The sequence below is a fragment of the Phaethon aethereus genome (genome assembly GCF_964289735.1).
Source record: "Phaethon aethereus genome assembly, chromosome: 11".
NCBI lineage: Eukaryota > Metazoa > Chordata > Aves > Phaethontiformes > Phaethontidae > Phaethon > Phaethon aethereus.
In genome coordinates this window covers 13,602,843-13,625,524 of record NC_138587.1, presented here as the reverse complement: position 1 = coordinate 13,625,524, position 22,682 = coordinate 13,602,843, and the positions used below count along the sequence as shown (strand labels likewise).

Below are 22,682 nucleotides of genomic sequence, written 5' to 3'. Positions count from 1 at the left end.
TTTTGCCTTCAGGTGGGAAAGGAATGTAGCATCTGGAGGAAAAACTATTTCACACAATGATGCTTTTTAAAGTGAAGTTTATAAGGGGATCGCCATATGACCACTGTGGTGCTTATGTAATGCCAGGCACATACTATCAGATTTTATTCAATATACTCCTCCTCCTGATTAAGTAACCATAGCCTGAAAAGTCTGCACTGCAACACTGGAATAAAGCAATATAAAAAGGGATACTAAAATCCCTTTAGCTTAATTCCTTTCACATAACCTAAAATATGGCTATGCACCCAGTAAATAAAGCAGCAGGTCAATGATCTTAGTCTCATGCTGCTCTGCTTTAATACGGTAATTTTAATTTAAAATACATTCATGCACACAATCACAAATCAAAAATTAGCAAGTGTTAAGACTAAGATTTTGCACATAAAGTTAAGTGGCCTTCCGTGCCTATGCACTCTACTGTAGCCTTTAAGTATATAATTTCAAATTTTTTTCAAACAGAAACTAATCCATCCCATGCACAGGCTGGACACAGCTCACTGAATAAGAAAACTATCCTCTATTTCTCTTCTTCTCATGAATGAACAGCCCCAAATTAATTATTTACTGTAAACCATCAAATTCGCACTGTATTGCATGTATATTATCTTACTGGAGTATTTATTTGGTAAAATTCAGTAGTCTTGTCACCCTTGTGATATAACATGGTATTACACCTCACTGCAGACAGGAAACTCAGCTACATAATTTGTCATAATCCAAATTACCAAGAAAAACTCAACATCCAGTTTTTGAAAGCCAATGGCTGATTTTTCAGAATATTTATCATTGCATAGCAATTTTCCTCATTTATAGCAAAACTTCCAATGGCTTCAACCACTTCAGCCAATTTTCAACTCGCACCAAAAGCCCCAAATCCAACCCATACCTCCCCAGCTTCCACATGAGAATGCTGTGAGAGATGTTTCCCAAGCCTTACTGAAGTCATGACTCTTCCTGTTTCTACACTTTGCCACAGAAGGCAATCAGGCCTGTCAAGCATGATCTACCCTTGCAGTACTTCCCAGCAATTACATGTTCTTAATAGACTCTTCGGCTTCCACCCTCACATCTCCTCCTCTCCCCGGGATTCACAAGGGGAACACCAAGAGCACCAAGGCCCACTGCACCTTTGTTTTCTCTCTGCACTGACTCTTCTAGATTTGGGCTAATCCATTCAGATACGGGAGGACCACATCCCCTTTTATTCCTCTGGCCAAAAGAGCATAACAGCCGTACACGTTGAACACTTGAGGCTGTAGGTAGGGAAGAGATCCCCACACTCCAAGGATGGGTGGAAGGAAGCAGAAGCCAGACACCAGACATCCTTTCATCTCCAATTGACTAAAGTCTCTTAAATATTTTTTTTTTGTAACCGAAAGAGAAATATTAAGATGTCAAGTATCCTTAAATTAGGTGGTACTGCTTGTGCCATCTATCACTACAGATTACAAAGTACCCATTTTAAAAGTATAATATAATGCCCATGAGTATAGCCAGCAAGCGTCTAGGCAGAGAACGTCAGACCCATAGTAAAACTATGACATAGAATAAGCTTATCATTTACATACAAATTAGAATTTCTGCAACTTATTAAAAAAGTATTTCAATAAAACATTTTTCAAAGAAAAAAATCCAAAAAGAAGTCAAAACCAATGCAAAATGGTAGGTTAAAGAAAGGTTGTCTGGAGTTTTCTTCTTCCAGAAGTGAACTGAATTCTTTTTTCCACATAGATTTAGGTTTAGAACAATAATAATACTTTTATCTGAAGACTTCAAAGTCACATGCAAAAGAATATATCACAGTAAACACAGGGTTGAAGGTTTTATAGAACTTCTACTTGGATCTTTTTTTCTTCTTCTTTAGAAGAAATTTGTTTACTACCAGTCTTTGAAAAGCATAAAAGGGAGGAAACTATAGGGTAAAGAAGTAAAACTTTTACATGTAAGGAACATTTTGAGCTTTGTGAGAAGGCTGGTTTTGGTAGAATGTGCGACATGTAGCCTGACGTGAGTAATATTATATCTCAAATAAAAATCAGCCCATGAATATACATAATCCAAAAGGTAATTCTCCCAATCTCTGAAATGTAATGGAGCCACTCTAGATCACTGAGGCATGAATATTTACCATATTCAGGCTTTACTGCTCTCGATCTGGGTTCAATTTTGCAAATTAAAATGAAGGCTCTGTGGGTAGAGAGATTAAAGAAGAGCATCCCAAAGCCTGCCTGTTTCCTTGGTGTGGTAGCAGTGATCTGGTTACCCTTCTGTTAGGTTATTTCTTTTTACTAAATGGAGTAGGTCAAAAGCAATTGAGAGTGGAAAGAGGAGGTCATTATTGGGTCATAACCTTGGACTTAAAGGCTCACTAAGGAAAACAAACACAGAGTGCACATAAAGCTGCATTTAAAAATAAAACCTGTAATGAAAAATAATATTTTCAGCTCATTTCACTTCTATTTTGACAGGTCAAGGGGAAAAATAAGAACAAAGTTCTTTTGCTCATTTCTTTCTCGTGAACAAAATTGTCCTGTCCCTTCTCTAAAATAAGCTCGTTAACAGAAGCCATGATTTATACAAAATGAAACAAAGGTGATGAATAATTACCGAGAGATCTGGTAGGCTTCATTAGCTGTGGCAAACATTAACATTAATTGTGATGATTTGTACATATTCTAGGAAATACTTGGAATATAAACACAAGAGCACTCTAGAGCCATGCAGGAAACAAGCAAACACAAGTATGCACATCGGTACAAATCAAATGATACAGTACTACTTCTAGTGAATTCCTTGTACTAATTACAATCAAAACAAAGGCTACCTCTGCTATGAGGAAAGAAAAAGGAATTAATTACTATCAGACAAGTATTTTTGGCAATAATCCTTTTTATGAAATAAAAACAAATGGTATACAAAATCTTTATAGATTTTTTTTTCCTTGACGTAGGATTTTTTGGTGGCAAATTTTAAAAGAGTAGTGATTAAGATTAGATGAGTAAGTTTATATCCTCTGCACTGTATATTTTCCAAGTATCAGAAGTTGAGTCTAGAGTAAAGAACAAATGGATTTATCCCTACCACCTTAGCAAATAATACCAAGCTATTAAAGGAAAAAAGCAGCACAACACAAAAGTTTGATATAGCAAAACCAAATTCTAATGCACAGACACATGGTAAAAAAAAAAGGCATGTTTACAGTAATGATTCCAATTAATCCACTCATATGCAACTGGGGGAAGAAAGGGAGCAGAAGGGAAGAAAAATAGTGGAAAAAAGACACTGAGGAAAGAATGAAGAGACTACATCTTTTGAAACTGGGAATAAAGCCAAAAAGTAGTGGTCATCAGCCAGCAAAAATAGCATTTACCATATAGAGGTGCCATGTGGTGTCTTATGAAATAAGAAATTCACACTTTTTTTGCCTCTGAGCTACATCCTGGTACCAAAGGGTTACTGTGCTTTGAAACCTTCACCAACGGCCTTACTAAACATTTAATATTTTTCTTTCTGCTTTCTTAAAGGCCCCAGATGTGTTCTTGCAGATCAAAAGAGCGCAACTTATAAAGTTAAACGAAATCAAGGGCTTTTGTTCCGAGGCATCGTTGCTGAACTAATTATTCCTGGATGTTGTTTAATGAAATAGCGGTGCCATATATTAAAACAGTTAACAGGATGAGTTGCATGAGTTATAGGAAAGGTCTGATCTGGGATTATAAATTTAAGGTTTTCTTCAAAGGAGATGAAACAAACTACTCAACTCCCCAGTCCTTTCTGTCACTGGAAGACTGAAATAAAGGAACACAAAAATGTATGAAAGCTGAAATATCATTCTACATATTTACGCTTCCCTAAAGATGGGGGAGTTCAAAAAACTCCCAAGATTCTCTGAGATGGGGAAATGAAGATCTAAGTTATCCTGCCTATTCCCCAAATGCGACAAAGCACAAGTTAAAATAAATATTGTTGAAGTCTTTGGAGAAGCTTCATTTTAGATGTACATACACAAAACAAGAAAGGACTCCCATCTTAAACAACCCAATGCAAATAGTTACTAGAGCAATTATTGAGCATTAACAGGGAAAAAGCTGGGCAGGAGGGTGAAGCAAAGAGCTATTCCAACATGAAGTTATTAGAACAACTGGATCTTTTACATTATTCTGCAGCCCCTAACCACACCAGTACTTCTGTTAAAACACTTATTTAACTGTACAGTTACCTTACTGAGAGAAACAAAAGATTCCCAAGATCCCTAAGGACATCTCAGACTAGGAAGGCAACTTTTCAGAACCGATGGCTTACACATTCACACAATAAACACTTCACTTCCCTACTGATAGTCTCTTCTGTGTTTGTATTTTACAGCCTGACACCAGCCAACCCAACATTTGACACCTAATTAACAGACCTAGGAGCTGGAGGTCCATATATTGATCACACTAAATGGGATTAGTGTGAAATAAAAAGTTCAAAGGGTCTTGACCAAACTTCACCACAGCCCAGCTGTGACAGCTGCTATGAATTTGTGTATCAGTGCCCCACATTTTTATTAAGAGGGGTCTGGCGCACGAGAGTACGCAGTGGCCTATGAGATCATGAAGGCTCACCTAACAATGTCAGGCTCTGTAACTGTAGTGACTGACTGAGGAAAAAAATCCTCTTGCTTGTTTGCATAGGTCTTTTTGATTAACTCATGAAAAGGGTCCCTCACCTCTGATACAACAAGCATTTACAATAGAGGGAGTTGTGACTTCTTTGCCTCTCCAGGATTTGTTAACTTGCTATGGAAGAGCTGTCCAATTGGAAAAAAAAAAAGCCACCCTAGGCTTGATTATATAAAAGAAAGAATTCCTGATACATGCTGCAAGCATGCCTAGTATATTCTGACAATGACAGCCAGGAGCTGTATTCAAACGATAGAACTCCAAACTATTATCTTCTAAACACACTTTCTATTTGCCTAAACCTCTCAGCTGTCATCAGGTAAGTATTTCTACATTTTACACACACCCCCTCTTTTTAGTGGCAGTCCTACTGACGTGATTTTTAAACCTTCATCAAAATCCAAACAAATTTCAACTAGCATCAGCATATTTCAGTATTTCTGAACATCTGTGCAAATTAATTTCTTATTTAAAGGAAGTTGCCTCATTTTCCAGTATCAAGTATCACTTGCACCTGTGACAGAAACCCACTGCAACTCCAGGAAAGGAACAAGCCCATCGTGCAGAGATGCGTGCAAGTACCACTGATACACAGTGAACACTCAACAGAATTTCCTTGGCTAAGGTGATGTTGGCTAACGTGATGTTTACCAAAATATTCAGGATAAACTATGAGCAAAATGAACTTTTTGTGGGTGCTTTTATTTATTGATTTGTTTTAGGATTCACTCTGTTAGAATATTTAAAAAAAACACAACACAAAAAACAAAACCAAACATCTCAAGGAAGATCTGCCGATCTGCTCTGGGAGTTTAAATATCAACAATAAGGAAATGGTCATCAGTCAGGAGAAAGAGATGGAAAACAGCTGTCAATTTATAAAGCATTTTAATCCATTATGGGTCTGTTAAAAGGAAGCTATATGCGGTCCATGAAGGGACCTTAAAAATAGGCTCATTGAGGTTGCAACATGCATGGATAACAGATGAGAGCACTAGAACCTTCACACAAAAATACCTAACAGCAGATCACCAATGGTAGAAGCCTGGTAAAAGTAAAGAGGGCAACCTGCAGCCTATGAAAGAAGAGTGGGCTGTTAATGCTGGCATGTAAAGGTATTTCACATAGCAAAGAACAATCTTTGAATACTTTATACAGTACTGTGGCACACCAAAACCAGCTTTTCTTGCCTTTCATTTCTCTTTTTTTTCCACTTACGTGTATCTCTTCTTCTGCTAGATTTCTCTCTTTACAGAATCTTCCAATTCCTATCCTTTAGGTCTCACAGCTGTTGCATGCCCAGTCACACCTGCTGAGACAACCTTCACTTGAAATGGCCAATGACATTTCAGAGTACCACAATTAGGCTTCAAAATTAACATTTCAAGACTGGAAGAAGATTTCACATATCTCTGCTCTGTCTGCAGTCAGGACTGGAAAACTGCAAATGTCACTCCCTCAAAGTCTTGAAAGCTAGAACCTTTTCTTTTTAATTTAAACTTGAAATTACACGTAATCCAAAGTGTGCAGACCACAAGAAATTCTTTGAGATGACTGGATCTAGTCCAAAGGAAGCTTATCTAGCATACTGTGCTAGTATAATTTACTGTGTTCAATTTTGCACCCCTCACTACAAGAAGGAGGTTGAGGTGCTGGAGCGTGTCCAGAGAAGGGCAACGAAGATGGTGAGGGGTCTGGAGCACAAGTCTTATGAGGAGCAGCTGAGGGAACTGGGGTTGTTTAGTCTGGAGAAGAGGAGGCTGAGGGGAGACCTTATCGCTCTCTACAACTACCTGAAAGGGGGTTGTGGTGACGAGGGTGTTGGTCTCTTCTCCCAAGTAACTAGTGATAGGACAAGAGGAAATGGCCTCAAGTTGCACCAGGGGAGGTTTAGATTGGATATTGGGAAAAATTTCTTCACTGAGAGGGTGGTCAGGCATTGGAACAGGCTGCCCAGGGAGGTGGTGGAGTCGCCATCTCTGGAAGTGTTCAAAAAACGTGTGGATGTGGCGCTTCAGGACCGACATGGTTTAGGGGACATGGTGGTGCTGGATTAATGGTTGGACTTGATGATCTCAAAGGTCCTTTCCAACCTAGTGATTCTGTGATATCCACCAATGCAAAGTTTTTTCCTTATTCACTACATTATTTGGGGTTTTTTTGCCAGTGTAGTTTTAAAAGTTCCATCAGATTTCTTAGAAGTACTTCTTCATGATCAGGTTTCCTCATTTGCATTTTTTTCATAGTAGTCGCTAGCTATCACAGCTCCCATTCCCCCTAAATTTGCTCTCATCTCTGAGGGCAATGTTACATACAGGATATCAGCATTTATCTCAGAGCAAATAGATGCTGAACTTTGACTCTTTATCCAGAAATGTCTTAAATACAGAAAAAGCACTGTCTTCCTATGTCACAAGGTTATATTCTCTTTATTCTAAAATGCATTAATATTATTCTATAATAAATATAGATATAGAAGATACTCACCACAGTGAGACTGCAGGATTTGGTTACTTGCAATTTTAGGAGAGTGGACTATGATACAATTCAGGATGCACCCTCCAGCCCTGTATTTTATGAGGTTTTTGGCACAGTTCAAATGTCTTGAAAAGAAAATATAATTTTATTGGAAGTGACTGGGTACTTTTATTTAGGAAGAAAAATGTCTAACTAGAGAAGCCTATGGTAAGTCAGGAGTGAATCTGAAACTAAGAACTGATCATATCATTCAAAAGAAAAATGTCAATGTTAGAAACTCTTGCTATTACAGCCAATGTTGATTAGAGGAAATTAAGTCAGCAAGCTGGTACAACTGGTTGAAGTTTTATCACCATCTTTCAACAGGAGGAGTGGGGTAAAGATAATTTAAACACAGATGAAGCCAAAGATAAACAGAAAAATAAGAAAAGCTTTTAACTTGGTCAGTAAGCCAAGTTTCCAAAGTCACTCTAAGTAGATGCTTGCTCCAAACTGAAGACACCTAGCTTCAAGAATCAGTACAACAAAAATGAGGGAAGAAAAAATATACATGCAATATCTAAACATACACTTATATACCACTTACTCTATATTCTACATGTAACAGGTACATTCTGTAATCCTTCAGAAGATTAGATTTAGAGGAGAAATTTTTTAAAATGAAGTTTAATAGTTAGACAAAACAGCTGCTGTTAGTCACATAATTTTCATTTTTCTGTTTTTATTAACTGGCAAAACAATACTGTACCACTGGAATATTCTCTGTTTGGTCAGCATCATCATTTCTTGCATCCTCTTTGGATATTATATTTTATAACTATGACAATTTTTTCTCCCTTTTCCTGCGAAAGGCAGGTACCAGTTATTGCCTTTGGGTTTTTTTATTTTATCAAAGTGGGATAAATTGCATACTGTTTGGAAAACATTCCACCCCGTTATTTTTCTAAAGATATTATTTAAAATCCCAAAAGGATGTTAATATTTAACAAAAGCATAGGGTTAGCCTATTAAAATATCAAGTCTGACACGTTATCTAAGGCAAAGGCTTATTTCAGTTGCTTCAAAAGAAAAACATGAAACCCCAGTACCTTACCAACTGTGCAATAATGAAAATGAGGTTGTAATGAATTCCAATCTAACCCTCAATAGTGGATTCCAATTACTGTGCTCATAGGAGAAGTAAAAATATTGACAAAATATAACACCATTTTTTTCTGATTAAGTGGTGAACAATTGCTGCAGAAAATCTTCTGCAGATGTAAATCTACAAAGACAATCAGGTTCCCACTCAAACACTTTTTAGTCATTAGACTCCCCAGTATATGAAGGGGTGAGCTCTCACTCTGCACAGACACAAGGGAATGAAAAAGGGATGAGGTGTAGCAGCAAATAAACGGCCTTGCTGTTATAAATTTCAGTAGGCTGTTATAAATTTCAGTAGAAACATTATTAGTTAAACTTAGTGGACTTTGTGGTTAATATAAATTCAGCACAAGTAATTTTTCTACAAGCTTTTGGCTCCATCTGCTGACTTTTAATATTAAAAATAATTGATGAGGCTTAAAACATTCATGCGTTTGGAACACTTAAGTCCTCTACATTTTTGTAAATGTGGTTCTGAAGGTATAAATAAATACCCCAAGTGTGTGGTCTAGTAATTTTGTCAGTTAAAATTATCTTGAAGCAACAATATACCAGCTCTGAGAAGGTACCTGAGTGAGTCTGGAATGCACAATGGGTAAACAAATCTTACTTGGAACACTGGCTGGAGTCAGATTTAAGCAACAGGTATACATCTGGATGTTTGTCGCAGAACCACCCAGTTAAGTGGTAGCTGGGATAATCAGCATCTCTGACAATCTGTTTTGCTTCATGACTCTAACTTTCGATACCTGTATTAGAAAAATGTAACAAACCCACACACACGCAAAAACCCAACGCACTCAGCTTTCAAGATGTCCTGTGCCATTCTCTGTGCACTCTGAAAAGTACTTTGCTTTTACTATCAGTGTAGGAGACATGGTGAGCCTCTCAAACCAAATCCCACTTGTTACAACAGCTACTTACGGGGAAGATTTTTTTTTTTTTTAAACACACCATTTGTAGTTTCTGTATCAACCTACCGTAATATTTGCTTTACACACACAGGTAAAAACCAATAGATGGAATCAATTATTTTTGCAAGAGGATTTAAACACAGAATGAAGTCTTAACTGTGTTAAAGCCAAGATTAAACAGAATCTGAACCAGCCCCTAAAGCTCACTCTATCCAAGGTGTAGAAAAAGCTCATCTTCACAGCTTTGTAGGAAAAAAATATTTCTGAAATTAAAATATATAAAAACCCTCTTACATATAGCAGATAACACAGATACTGTCGTTTCCAAAAAAGCTTCTTTTAAAGCTATTAAATACTTATAACGTCTCCTTTAGAGCTAAGACTAAAGCTAAGGAATCCATTACAAGAGCTATTACTTTCAAAAACTGAAAACAAAACACATTAATTCAAATTCTGAACAAAGATTCCCAAGAAACTTTAACAGTATATGAAACACAGGAAGATACAAGACTCATTTCTACATGGTCATGCTCAGATATAGGTATAGGTCCAATAGGTTCAAAACTACACTGCAAAAGTTCAAGTCTGAGAAAATTATCACCACGCAGCTCGAGATTTAGAGAGACATTAAGGAAAATGTAAAAATATAATCACATCTAAACATACATCTAACCTCCTGCAAATTTTATTTTCCATATACAGGAAAACAGCAAGAAAACAGGCATGCATACTGTAAAGCATTGTGCATAATTATAAACATTTTAATCACATCAATGTATTCTCTCTGTCAAAATCTATCTAAATCCTGACCTAAGCAAAAAGCCCTGGTTGGTGTCAGCGTAGCTAGATGACACTGAACAAATGAAAGGCAGGATTAAAACTTCAGTTCTGAGCTGATCAGAAGGGACCTTGTCCATCAGGAACAACAGTGCAACGTAAAACAAAAAGCAATATTACAATGTTTTATTTGTGGAGTTATACTCACTGTGCCAGAAAACTTTAACATTATGGATTCAATATAGCATTAACTCAACACACTACACATTGTGGATATCTAATGGTATGTTTTTACAACTGTTTGTAATGTACATGTCAGATGGCCTAAGTCTTTCTTGTGAGTCACGCCATAACCACAAAACTATGCCTAAATGTTAACTTTTCTTTCTCCCCCACCCCATTTAAGTCTGATGGAAAAATTTCTTTGCCCATCTCTCGTCTCATATATGAATCTTCAAAACATCTTGCCAATATTAACTAACTTCTTCACATAACACTCAGACAAGAATTAGAATCACCCTTATTTAAAAAAAAAAACAACCCAAACAGAAATTGATCATGCTTTTGCTTTCTCTAATCAAAGTTAAACCTAGAAGCTTGTATAAAAAAAAAAGCACACAACAAGAAAGCCTCCAACTCCCCCCCAAATTTTTTTAAAAACTGACTAGAACTCTTACCATCACATTCTCATTTCTGTGTTTTTACTTGAAAATTAGTGTCATTTTTTAAAAATACTACTTGGCTTCCTGCCAAAAATATCCCTTTTAAAAAAATAAATATCCTCAGTGTTTCTGGTAATCTACCAAATCAGTTCAGCATATACATTTTAAAGAGGCATAGGCTACTAAATCCACAATTGTCTTCCCTAAACATGTTCTTGTTACTCATAGTACCTCTATTATGTCTCTTTCTAACAGTAAACCTGAAGGTTACAAAGATTTTTTTCTCCCCATGGATTTTAAAATCTTTAAGAGTGTCTCTAAAAGTAGGGATAGAGCCTGTAGTCTCAGAGAAGACAACCACTTACGTGCTGTCCGCACATATCATCCATCTAGAAAGCTGATTTAAAAACAAAAGTTCAAAAACCTGAACAGATAGGATGGGTGGGCAGTAAAAGTGAAGACAAAAACAAAAACAAAGCAAGGACACAAGTAAAAGGAAAGACTTGAAAAAATCTTGAACTTTTTGTACTACAAAAAAAGTGTTTGACTACAAATATATTTTAGAACTTTTGACTAATCTGTTGGCACTTGCTGCAAGAAGGAAAAGCAGACACATCATGACTTCTACCAACTTGGAGATTTCTGCCATTTTCCCACTATTTAGGGAACTACATGCCTGAGTAATACTAACACATCAGAATAAATTATGCTGAACTTCAATCTTATGTAGCATCTCAGGCTCACGGGAGGGCTCTGAGCAAGTTAAGACCCCACTCTGTATCACCACGTTGGAGAACATCTTCCACCTCCACCCAGAAGAGATTAAAGACCTACCCTGGGGCAAAGATACTTCATAACCTCCTCTAAAACCCAAGTAACCAAGTAGCATTTGACAAGACTGGAATGAAGGATTAATTTGAGGGTCCTTGCCACCTTAATCAATTTTGCACAAACAACTATTTTGCCCCAAAACAAGAGCATCACATCAACAACAGAAAAGAAACATTTGAAATAGAAATACATGTTGTAAAAAACATTATTCAATCACCACCTGACTCCAATTCTCTCCTAAAACTCAATGCAAAATAGTCCAGGGAGGGATTTTATGGTGGTTTTTGAGGGGTTTTGTTTGTTTTTTTACAAAGATTTGTATACTACTTTACATTTAGATTAAACTAACTGGTGTCACTTTGTGTTGGCTCAAGGCCAAACTAGGCATTTTAGTCTTACTGGGCATTTAAATCCTTTAGTAAAAACACGTATTTTCAGGTTTCTCCTTACAATCCTCTTTTCTGTGGTTTTGAGTGTTTGTGGCACACCTGTATACTCACTCCCTGAAGACTCCAAATTATTGTCAACTAATCTCTACAATGTCTTCAACTAGGCAAAGAAAATACCACATGCATAATACCCATATTTCAAAACTGAGCTGATTTGTTATAGCATATTTTTTTCCCTAAGCCATCATTTAACTTGATGCAGTCCTATGTACTAGGTGTTGCAGATCAGACAAAAACCTCTTCTAGGGATGATTAGCATAAGAGTCTATTGAAATTCATTATATAATGAATATAATATTGAGCAAAAGAAACTGCAACATCATAACTGAAATGAAGAAAATAGAAAGTGGTTAAATGCATACTGAGAAAGAGCAGAAAATCTACAAGAGGTTCGGAAACTTCATATACAACTTAAGTGACAAACTTCTGAATCATTTTCAGTACCTCTTTTTATTGATCTCTGTATAGAAAACAGGGTCCTTGCTTCCAATGAGTTAATCTGTTCTCATGGCCGACTTCTGCCACCTAAACTGAACAAGGAGTAAGGCCATCTCTGCATTCTTTTGCAGAATCTCTCACACACTGTATATGTAGAATATATCTTAAAAACAAGTTGTCTAGACAGAAGACAGGTCAACTACTAAATCTGACTTTCAAAGGCCTAACAGTTTAAGTCCACAATTTAAGCATGTAAAGATGTATTAGCTACGGTGACTCTTTAAAAAGGCTATTTGACATTTCCTTGTGATTTCTGAAGTGTGACATGTTTATTGTTGATTATTTATTTATTTATTCATTAGAAGAGCAAGGAAGAGGAGCCAACTGCATTTTATGGCATATACTTTCAAGCTAGTCTTTACAACCAGGAAGAGCCTGGGAGTTTGTAGTTTTCATTTCAGACAGTTGCAAATGAAAATTCGTATCTAGGCATTCATATCATGTTCATCACAGTACCATCTGCGCATCTTACATAATTATATTATTCCAGCTGATACTGCAAATATTGGCTCTCTAGTATTACTTTTTCTTTCATTTCAAACCACACAGCTACTATACTATAAAGTTACGGGAATACTCTAGTGAAGAGATGTATCTTACATTTAGTTTCAACAACACATTATTGTCACAGGCATATGACAACAGATTCAGGTGATGAGCTGAACAAACGTTCAGAGTCCATTCTCATGTAGTTTTCACAGAAGTAACAAAATAAAACTTAGTTTTATAAATGGGGTCATCTCAGGAAGACATAGTTACAAGGCATGAAATCCAGAGGACTTGCTATGGTGTTATAGTAATACTTCAAGAAAGTACTCTGGTAATAGACTAATTATAGATTCCTGGGCACTTATGCACTAGTCCATTTTCTTCTATCTTTTGGTCAAATTTGGAAATCTGTCTTCAACAGTCTTAGTTAAATAACATTTTCAACATTCAGATCCCTTTTTGCCAGTGCCCAGATCCGAGCAGAACTTTGTAATATACAGACCATGTCTCAGTTCATGCAGCACTTGCCGAGTTGTTCTGCTTCTTAAAAGCTTGATCAAATGAGGAATCATACTGTATATGGATGACCAAGGAAGAACAAAAAGTGACATTCCCTTTCTTCATTCTCATTACTGAACTTTTGCCAAAGCCTCCAGCACTTGAACTTAAATATTTAAAGCATGATAGTTACTCACTGCCCTAACTAAGCCTGCTCATACTAAAGTTACATTCACAGCAGGAATGCAATGTGAAAACTATGCTTATCATATAGGAAGCTACCTTTCCAATTACTATTCAAGCGTCCACTAAGATGCCTGCTCAAAGGTATGTGTACGTGCATGTGGGTCTGTTTTCAATTGAACTGGATTGAGAACAACTCTACCTGACAAATTAAAAGAAATAAAGTTAATGACCTGGCAGCAGCAACGCTTAAGCAAACAAGTTATGCAAACACAAAACAGCCATCCTTTGCTTTAAAAAGTAAGCATAAGGTTTAAACAAAAAGACATTTGGATGAAAGTTTGTGATTACTATAGCAATGTCCACTAACTTAGTTTCAAACTAATCTCAAACCCCAGGGTACACAAACCCAAGAACACAACACTTGATCACCAGAACAGCAATTGTTTGACAGGAAGTATGTTACCTAGTAAGTCCCAGGATAACATGCATGTTTTTGTTCAGCTGCATCCCAGTTATGGCTCGAGTCACCTTAAAACCTTTCTCCTCCTGTACGTAGCTTACAGGACCACTGCTTAGAGAACCCACTTTAGATGGCTCCAGGACTCCTTTTCAAATTAAATGCAAGACATTTAGCCCTAGGAAAACAATAGCTAGTATATCCTGTAGAGGAGGTACCAGAATCTGCTTATTCGTCTTCAGAAACTGCTCTTGAGAGGATAACACCACTCAGTGTTTATCAGGTCTTGTCCTTTCTCTCAGACCACTCCAGCCTCAGCCTATGGAAACAAGTTCAAAAATACCATCCCAAGGTTTCTCATCTGACCCTGACTGATGCTGGTTTCAAGCCAAGATGTACTCAAGGAGAAGGACATATACACAACTGCATTGCTATACAAGATTGCAACAGCAGCTGAGAAAAAGTGGGGAGAAAAGATGTTTCTTCAACCAATGGTGCAAGTGGAAGAGATCAGTCACTTTGAAGAGCAAACTGAGACTGCAAAAGAAGCTAGATGGAGAAAGATAGAAATAGGCAGGAGAAAGAGCAGAATGAGCAGATGAGGGAAATTAAAGCAACAGAGATAAATCTAAATGTCAGGTGTCATCTTAATAGCTTATTAGATGTTTGGTTTTCTTTTCAACCTTGTTTTGGAGTCACAAACCTACATTTGTTTATCCTTAAATATGTTGCTGTATCGAAGCCACATTGTTCACTAATATAACATACAATAACATATTCCATTTCTCCAGTTGTGGCACACTTTTGTACTGGGATATTGAGCTTCTCCATCAGATCCAGCAACCAGTAGTTTGGTAATTCCCAAAGAGCTACAGAATACTGAGCATCATAGGCTACACATAGAAGTCACACCTGCCAGCAGTCTACACTGGTCAGGAGAGCACACTGATGTGGCACACTAGTGGGGAGAATGCCTACATACATGGGAGCATGCATGCAGTCACTAGCGAAACTATTACATTTCAGTGCCGAGACCAACCTCGGAACAACTCTACCTGTATAATTCTTCTGTTAGTCCATTGGTTCCCTGTTCTTCAGCTCAGTTTCTTTCCCATCTTGTATTTCTGTAAGAACTTTCTTCATCTTTTCTAATATTCCTCAGAGACAAATTATTTACTGAAATCTGGACAGAAAAAAAAGTAGTTTGATTTATCTAAGAAAATCAGTCATTGTATCGAAAACTACATTCATCTCCTACAGTATTTTCATCTACTCAGAATCAAGTTGATCCTGCATTTCTTTTTCATTTTGAACCCCATTGAACAGCATGCCAGTTCTTAGGCAATAACAACTCTCTGCACTTTCTATTAAAGGCAAAATTATCTGTGTGGCACTAGCACAAAATACACACTATAAATTATTTTGTGCATTAACCACAACCAGTCAATGCTGTAGATAACCCTGAACAAGCAATCAGTATCATAGAAATACTGCAGAAGTTAAAGTCTACCTTGGAGAACAGTACTGTTTCCAGCAATGCTGCACTTCCATGTGGAGCCTGGATCCCAAACAGTCATTTAAAGATGCTTAAGTGGATAGAAGCAATACAGAAATTACACACAAATCTATTCCTTTTCAGATCTGCTGTAGGAAGAAACTTGTACACTTTGGGTAACTTTTCTAATCCATTAGAAGACAACCTGTATCCCAACTGTCTCCAGCTGGCAGGGAGCACAGGGTACATCTAGATCTCCAAGAAAAGATACAGATGAATTTTAGTACTTGAAGAGTTAATTGGCCAGCACTGACTACGCCACTTTTCTGTGTACAGAGATCACATTAGACACACAAGCTCCAAAAATACAGTGTATGGTTTGGATTAGCACTGCTCAGGTTGGCTGTTCTCCCCTGGCTTCCTTCCCTTCTGCTCAGACCAAGTAGAAAAAATTTTAAAAAAACATTATATATATCCGGCTCCCTTTCTATTATGTCTTATCCCTGGTCCTGAATAAAACAAACCTTAGCACACAAAGTCCTTTACCTTGCTCCTTTTTTTTACTGTACCTACACGATACTTCATAATAAATTGCAAGCTATATGAACTACACCACTGTACTTCAGTAACAGGTAGTGAAAGAACAGCAACATATAAATCTCTTCCTGAACCTTTTTAAAGTCTAAAGTTAACTAGATTTTTTTTTTTTAATTTTAAATAAAAAAATTAAAATTAATTCTGTTCTTTGGAGTCTTGGGGGTTTGGGTTTGTTTGCCCCTTTTTTTTTTTTTTGAGGACATGGTGTTGGTTTGGTTTTTTTGAAGTGTGAACTAAACCAGAAAAAAAAACAAAACCAAAAAACCCCACACAGGAAGAAGTTACAAACCATACAATGAAAATGAGGGAAATGATCTTTAGAAAGAGCTCAGCATCAGCATCTGCTACTCTTAGAGAATAAGAGGTTGAGCCAAAAAGATTTAAGAAGTTTTTATTGCCAGATCTAAATTTCATTCTGCAGGCACTGGATCAGGTCTTTAATCCTTTACTTAACCACAAAGAACCGTGCTGAGGAGTTTAATTCTTCCAAAACAACTGATAATATCCTAAAGGTTGAAAGCGGAGTACTTTCCAGTATAAGCCAAATCCTGCATGTTTTGCTTTTAAGTAAATGCCACAGCAGATGCAAAACCAGTAGGATTCACACTGATGTTTTCTAGGAAAGGAGAAAATCTCCAAAAAACACAACCCATGCTTTAGAAGTGGCAGACAATTAAAGAAAGAGTTTAACACTTATACTGAATTAAACCGCATGTATAACATTATGTGTATATGTTTAATTTATTGATTTAGGATTTAAGATTCTTGTATTTTATCACCCGCACATTTTAATACATATTATGAACTGCCTTTTCATGATTTTATCAGTTAATTTAATTGATTCTCCCCTCCAACCTCAATTTTTGAACTACCCCTCTTCACAGCATTTCAATTAAAAGAAAATGTTCAAGCTAAGCTAGACTTCTCCCCTAGCAGATGAACTGTAGCATTTTAAAGGCTGTTTATATCAGCATCGGGCAAGAAAAATCCAAGAAGTATTAGGAAAAACAGATGTAGAAACAGCATTCAGACATACTTAGAAAATTTAGCAAGAGTTCTACCTATTCACAGTGCAAAACATGGTCAAGACATCCTGAAATTTGGAAGCAGTATATTATGAGGTCCAAAGAACTCAAAATTATAGTGGTAAAAATTTATTTAGTATTTCACCATGAAAGTCCACATGCAAGTGTCTTCGTGATCCAGTTCAGTGGGGTTTGATCCAACTTAGTTTTCTGAGATTTAAAAGTTCTCTGACAAGACTTAACTGTGCAACTCTGCGTGTAAAGTCCTTAAACACACTGAAATTAGTTCTTATTACATTTATATACTAAAGCTCCCTAAGCAGAGGCCTTGCGACATCAGATAGGCTGAAGTACTCATGTAGGCAAAAGCAGATATATCCGTCACAATTTGAATAGCTACAGTGCTTTGAAGGAAATAGCCTTGCAAATACTATTTGGGTTATTCTAAGAGACACCGGAGAATTTTTTGTTGGATGAGCTATAAAAACTACAGAATGTTTGCCAAAAAACAGACCAAGGTTATCTAGCCAACAATGAAGCTTAAAAAAAAAAAATCTCTTTTCATATGGTAGAAGTATATGAAACCATGAAGCTTCTCAGGATTACACTTACAAAATTATATTTCTTAAAAGTTCATAAAGTCAATATAACTTGACAGCAAATAGGCCCTTGCCAAGACAGAATCCAGTACTGGTTTAAACTGATACTCATTTACTAGGAAACTTAACTAGATAAAGAAAAGCAAGTTTCTCACATTTTTCATATTTGATGTCGCATGTGACTTCTTGAAAGTATATCAGAGTACTGAAACACCTGGATGACTACTCGCCAAGAGAAGCATTTCATAAACACACTTGCAACTTTTGAGATTCAAATGCTCAAAATGAATGCCAAAATTCTACTGCAAACCTCAGGGATAGTGAAAGTTGGACCTGGTATGAATATTCTTCTTCACCTTTAATGATAACAGCTCAACCACACCTAGTAGATCAAAAATCTCATAATGTTTAAAGAGGCACCTCCCAAGGTCAGTCCAATGATTGAGTGTCCACATGATTTATTACGCAAGAAATAACTTTGTACTGTTATACATTATTCAGCTTCAGCACACAGCAAAAATCCCTACGTGACCCCCTACAGAAAAACATCAACATAACTGTTTACCAATAACACAGCTACTCAGCCTTCAAGACACTCATGAACTTCAGACAAAATGCCGTACAAAATGGCAGTATCCTGTACTTTTATATAGGCTCCACTGAAGCTATTAGCCTCCACCAGCCATTCAGCTTGCTCTAAACAGAACAGATAGGAACCTGAATATAAAGCAAGGAGAAAAGTTCTACTTCTTACAAGTCCTGAAAAAAACAGTGGTCTTTGTACTTGGCTGCCATGTACATGCTTTGTGGCTGCTATATACCTGCAGCACTTGATCACAGGTAAGGCAATACCGAGTCGACACTTTCAGGATGACCAAATTCATATCCATTAACTGTGCACATTTTTGCCTCCTCACTCAATTCAGACTTGACTTCTTCTATGATCTTTCACAATCTTAGGACAGAGAGATATTCTTATTAAGTAATGTGAAAGATTTTCTGTGACCTAAAACATCTTTAAAGGAATATTAACTTATTATCACCCATTTTATGCAATCTTCCAGTATTTCTAATGTGATTGCGACTGTGCAATCCAAAGCTAGAATCACTAACACTGGGTAGAAGGAAGACCACATACCATACAATATTTTGCATTACTTCTCATACAAGTATTTTTTTTGTTTGTTTTGAGACAACCAATGGTTAAGAACAAGAGTCCTGCTTCTTGCCTTTTTTCTGCCTAAGTAGCTACTAGTTCTTAGGCTACTATGACTTTTTTTTCCCACCTGGATAAAGAAGGCAAAGATACCTCTCCCTCACTGAAAAAACACACTTTCCTTTCTCAATTAAAGCAAGCTATAAAAAGATATAGCAGCACTAGAATTTGACATTCGTGCTCACTTAAACTAAGATCACTAAACAAAATATAGTTAGGTAAATATTTTGAAGTGATTATCACCAAACCTATCAATAGAATAAAATCTATATTGAAAAAATCCTTACTATTCAAACTCCAGGAACTTTTATAAAGCAGAAATAAAAATGTCACGAGTTGTTACAGTTTATAAACTAGAAGACTGTAGAGATGGAAAGACCACTGAAATAATATTAAAGGACATTCAGAACTCTGCCAATAATACATTTTTGCTGCAGAAATCCTAGGTTCATGCTCTTCAAGGTGGATTTCAAGTGCTAGTGAGCAAATAGTACTAACTCAATTGGATAGTGAACTGTTTGCTGTGTCAAATATTTTTGCCAAACACATATAATTTTTCTTTTCACTATATGGATAATCAATCCCAGATGGCAATTTACATAGGCAACAGCATAAAGGAATCCATGCACTGCTGGTGCTCTCAGCCTCAATCAGAGCAAGCATGGGCGTTTGAGAATGTCACTGTTTATTTTTAATTGCTGTGTCCCTCCTTTGTGCAGGTTCAAGCGGTCAAAGATGTCGAAGTCCATTAGTAGAACTGGAAGGTGATGCCACTTCATTTGGTGGGAGGGTTCCTCAAATTTAAAAAGCAGCTGGTTTGTAATGTCCCTAAATGCCCAGTGGGCACCAGTTGTCAATCTCAGTTACCATAGGGTCAGGGCAAAAAAAGGTCAGAGAGAGTCATAAACCACAACGTGTTGTGAAATGTGCTTCCTCCGTTACCTTGTAGGCCTGAGAAAGGTTTGACCTTTTATAGGTGTCCTAACCCATCTCTGCATGATGCTAGCAGGGGTAAGTACAACACACAACTCAAGCTTAAAAAAGTTGCTTCCTTTTACTGCGCCTTGGTTTCCATACCTGTACAACATGAACATGAATATTCACAAGCTCCTAATGGCAAAAAAACAAAATGCAAAACTCTGCCCACCACTACTACCACTCAGAAGTATGGACACATCTTCTACTTCACACAAGGCAGGAGAAGGATTAGTTAATTAATTAACAGCAATTGAAAATAACTAAAACTTTGAAGGAAGTTGTTAATGCCATAAAAGCCAAGTGATCTGGCTTCTCTTTGTCAATGACCTGTTTATCCGCTAACTTGCTTTTCACTTCACAGCTCCCCCAGTCACGTGGGAAGAAAGCATCTTTTAAAGTCCCACTTAAAGCCTTTCTTACTGTCCTTTTAAACGCCTATTTGCAATATGCAAATTATTCACTACACTTTTGTAATTTTCCCCTTCATACAGATTCTCAGAGAGCAGACTAATTCCCAAACACACTTCTCCACAACATTCTTGGAAGAGTTGAACAGTCATTTCCAGATATGATCTAGTTATGCATTCTTTCTTTGCAAGAAATAATTACTCTGCTCTGTCTCACCCCCATCTCCCAGAGCACAAAGCGACAGGAAGTTTGGCCAGTGCTATGCCAAAAGGAAAGTAGCTAACTTAGCTATGCAAGGTCCCCATTGGGCAGGAGCCATCACTCGGCACTCCTCAGCCTTGCACTCCTAACTACTTGTCCCTTCTTGGACCCCTTGTGCAGACAGGCCCAGGACAGCAAGCAGGACACAACAGAAAAGGGAAGGAACGCTGACAAGGGGAAAGCGGGAGAGGTTAAAACCACAGCTTCAATCCCAGCAAAGCAGATTCCCTGCAGGAATTAAAAGCATGGCTCCCAGAATAGGCTGCATGCTGCAAGTGAGAATATGGGCAGTGAGGAACTCCACTTCGAAAGCAGACATAATGGGGTACGTATCATGTAAATCACTTTTATGCAAAGGACAATATGATATAAACTAGATGGCCACAGGTATCACTGAAGAGGCTAACCAAAAATTAATTGTCACCTACCAGCAAAACATTTCAGGTGAAATCAGAATGCCTCACTTAGTCCTTCACTTGCCCACAAAGTACAGGCAAAAATGAGAAAACAGCACATTCCCTCAATGAAAGAGTAAGATCCTTACAGTAACACTACTTGAGTATAATACTGACAGCACCAATAGGGTCCCACCCAGGCTTGTTCAGCCAAAAGCTGCCTACTCTCAGAATGTAAGTGGCTGGGCCCACTTTAAGTGGCAGTTGCAAAACACTCCACAAGTCTTGACTCATTTGGGGCAATTAATAAAAAGGGAAAGTCAAAGCAGTCAAAATCAACATCTGTGAAATAGGTTTCACCTGTTCCAAGTATAAATTGGAATAAAATTTCACCATTCCAAGCATATTTTAAAGGATGAATATATTTTAAGGAAATAGAATAGTAACAACAGTTAAGCCGTTCAAAGGCCACTGAAAGGCCCTTGACTTTCTACAGGCTCTCTAAAAAACCCAACGGCAGCAAGCCACCAACTACATCCCAGCAGTTCTACCAGAACATGCTGACATCAACTAAAGCCTCAGCAAACAAAGAGAATGCGCATCAAGCATTTCAATGCCCTCCTCTTGTCACTTCCTTCGCTTCCAAACATCTCAGGAAGCCTACCACACAGATTCTTTTGCAAGTCTTCTCACTGCAGCATGTCTCAAATGAAAGTAACCTCACTCAAACCTTGTACAGCCCTTGGACACATCCTACCTTGGAAGCATTCCCACCTTGCTTTTCTGAATTTGAAAGTAACATGCTAATCTACGTCAGTCTTCTCTTCATTCAACTGCAATTGAGCAGGTAGCTTTACTGGCTGCTTTATTTAAAAATTTCTGTGTCTTCCTATTATAAGTTGACTTATAGTAGAGTACAAAGAGACAGACATCGAAAATAATTGGATAATTTCAGATTGGAAAAGAACACTCTCTTCTTTGTTGAGTATCTCTATCAGGAAAACTAAGGGGAGTAACTCACCTTCAGGGCAGGAATCTCCACATTGTCACCAAGGCTAACAGAACCAGAAAGAATAGTCCCTGTCATCACTGTGCCTTGACCCTTGATAGAGAAACAGTGGTCGACTGCCATAAGGAAGTGTCCCGAGGGGTCTCTTGATGGCAGGTAAGCCTGAGACTTCAGGACCTAAAAAAAAAAAAAAAAAGATAAAAGCAGCACCTTGCCTGGGTGAAAAGTCATGACAGCCATACAGCAAAAGGAAGGAAAGCTGATGACTGATTGAACAAGCTTGCAGTTTTACTGATTTCAGGCATCTCCCAGTGAGCTTAGAACGCACCAATGTCAAATTAACTGTGTGCCATAGAGGGGACGCGCACTTAGTAGCGGGAACAGTTCGATTTTCTGCCTTAGAAAGATTTGGTGCTGCACATTTAGCTTGGTTAGCAAAACTGCACTGGCGATAAAGTTGCTGCCAAACTCAATATAAACACTGCAGCAAAGCAAAGAGGAAAAAAACCCTGTACATCATTCCCCCCCCATCTTTTTTCCCTTCTCTCTCAAAAGTATAATTTTACAGTGCATTTCGCTACTTCAGCTTTTTTGGATTTTGTGAAAATGAA

The 22,682-nt window shown here is 37.4% G+C and overlaps 1 protein-coding gene across 1 annotated transcript in view; it reads right to left on the bottom strand.

Annotated features, from left to right (window-relative positions):
• EEFSEC (eukaryotic elongation factor, selenocysteine-tRNA specific) overlaps positions 1–22,682 on the bottom strand; it is a gene marked incomplete at both ends in the record, with an annotated part of 124,533 nt that overhangs the window by 62,477 nt on the left and 39,374 nt on the right. Inside the window, one exon of the mRNA XM_082004714.1 lies at positions 22,084–22,248. Coding sequence (XP_081860840.1) covers positions 22,084–22,248 — 165 coding nt within the window. The remainder of the gene's footprint in view (positions 1–22,083; positions 22,249–22,682) is intronic.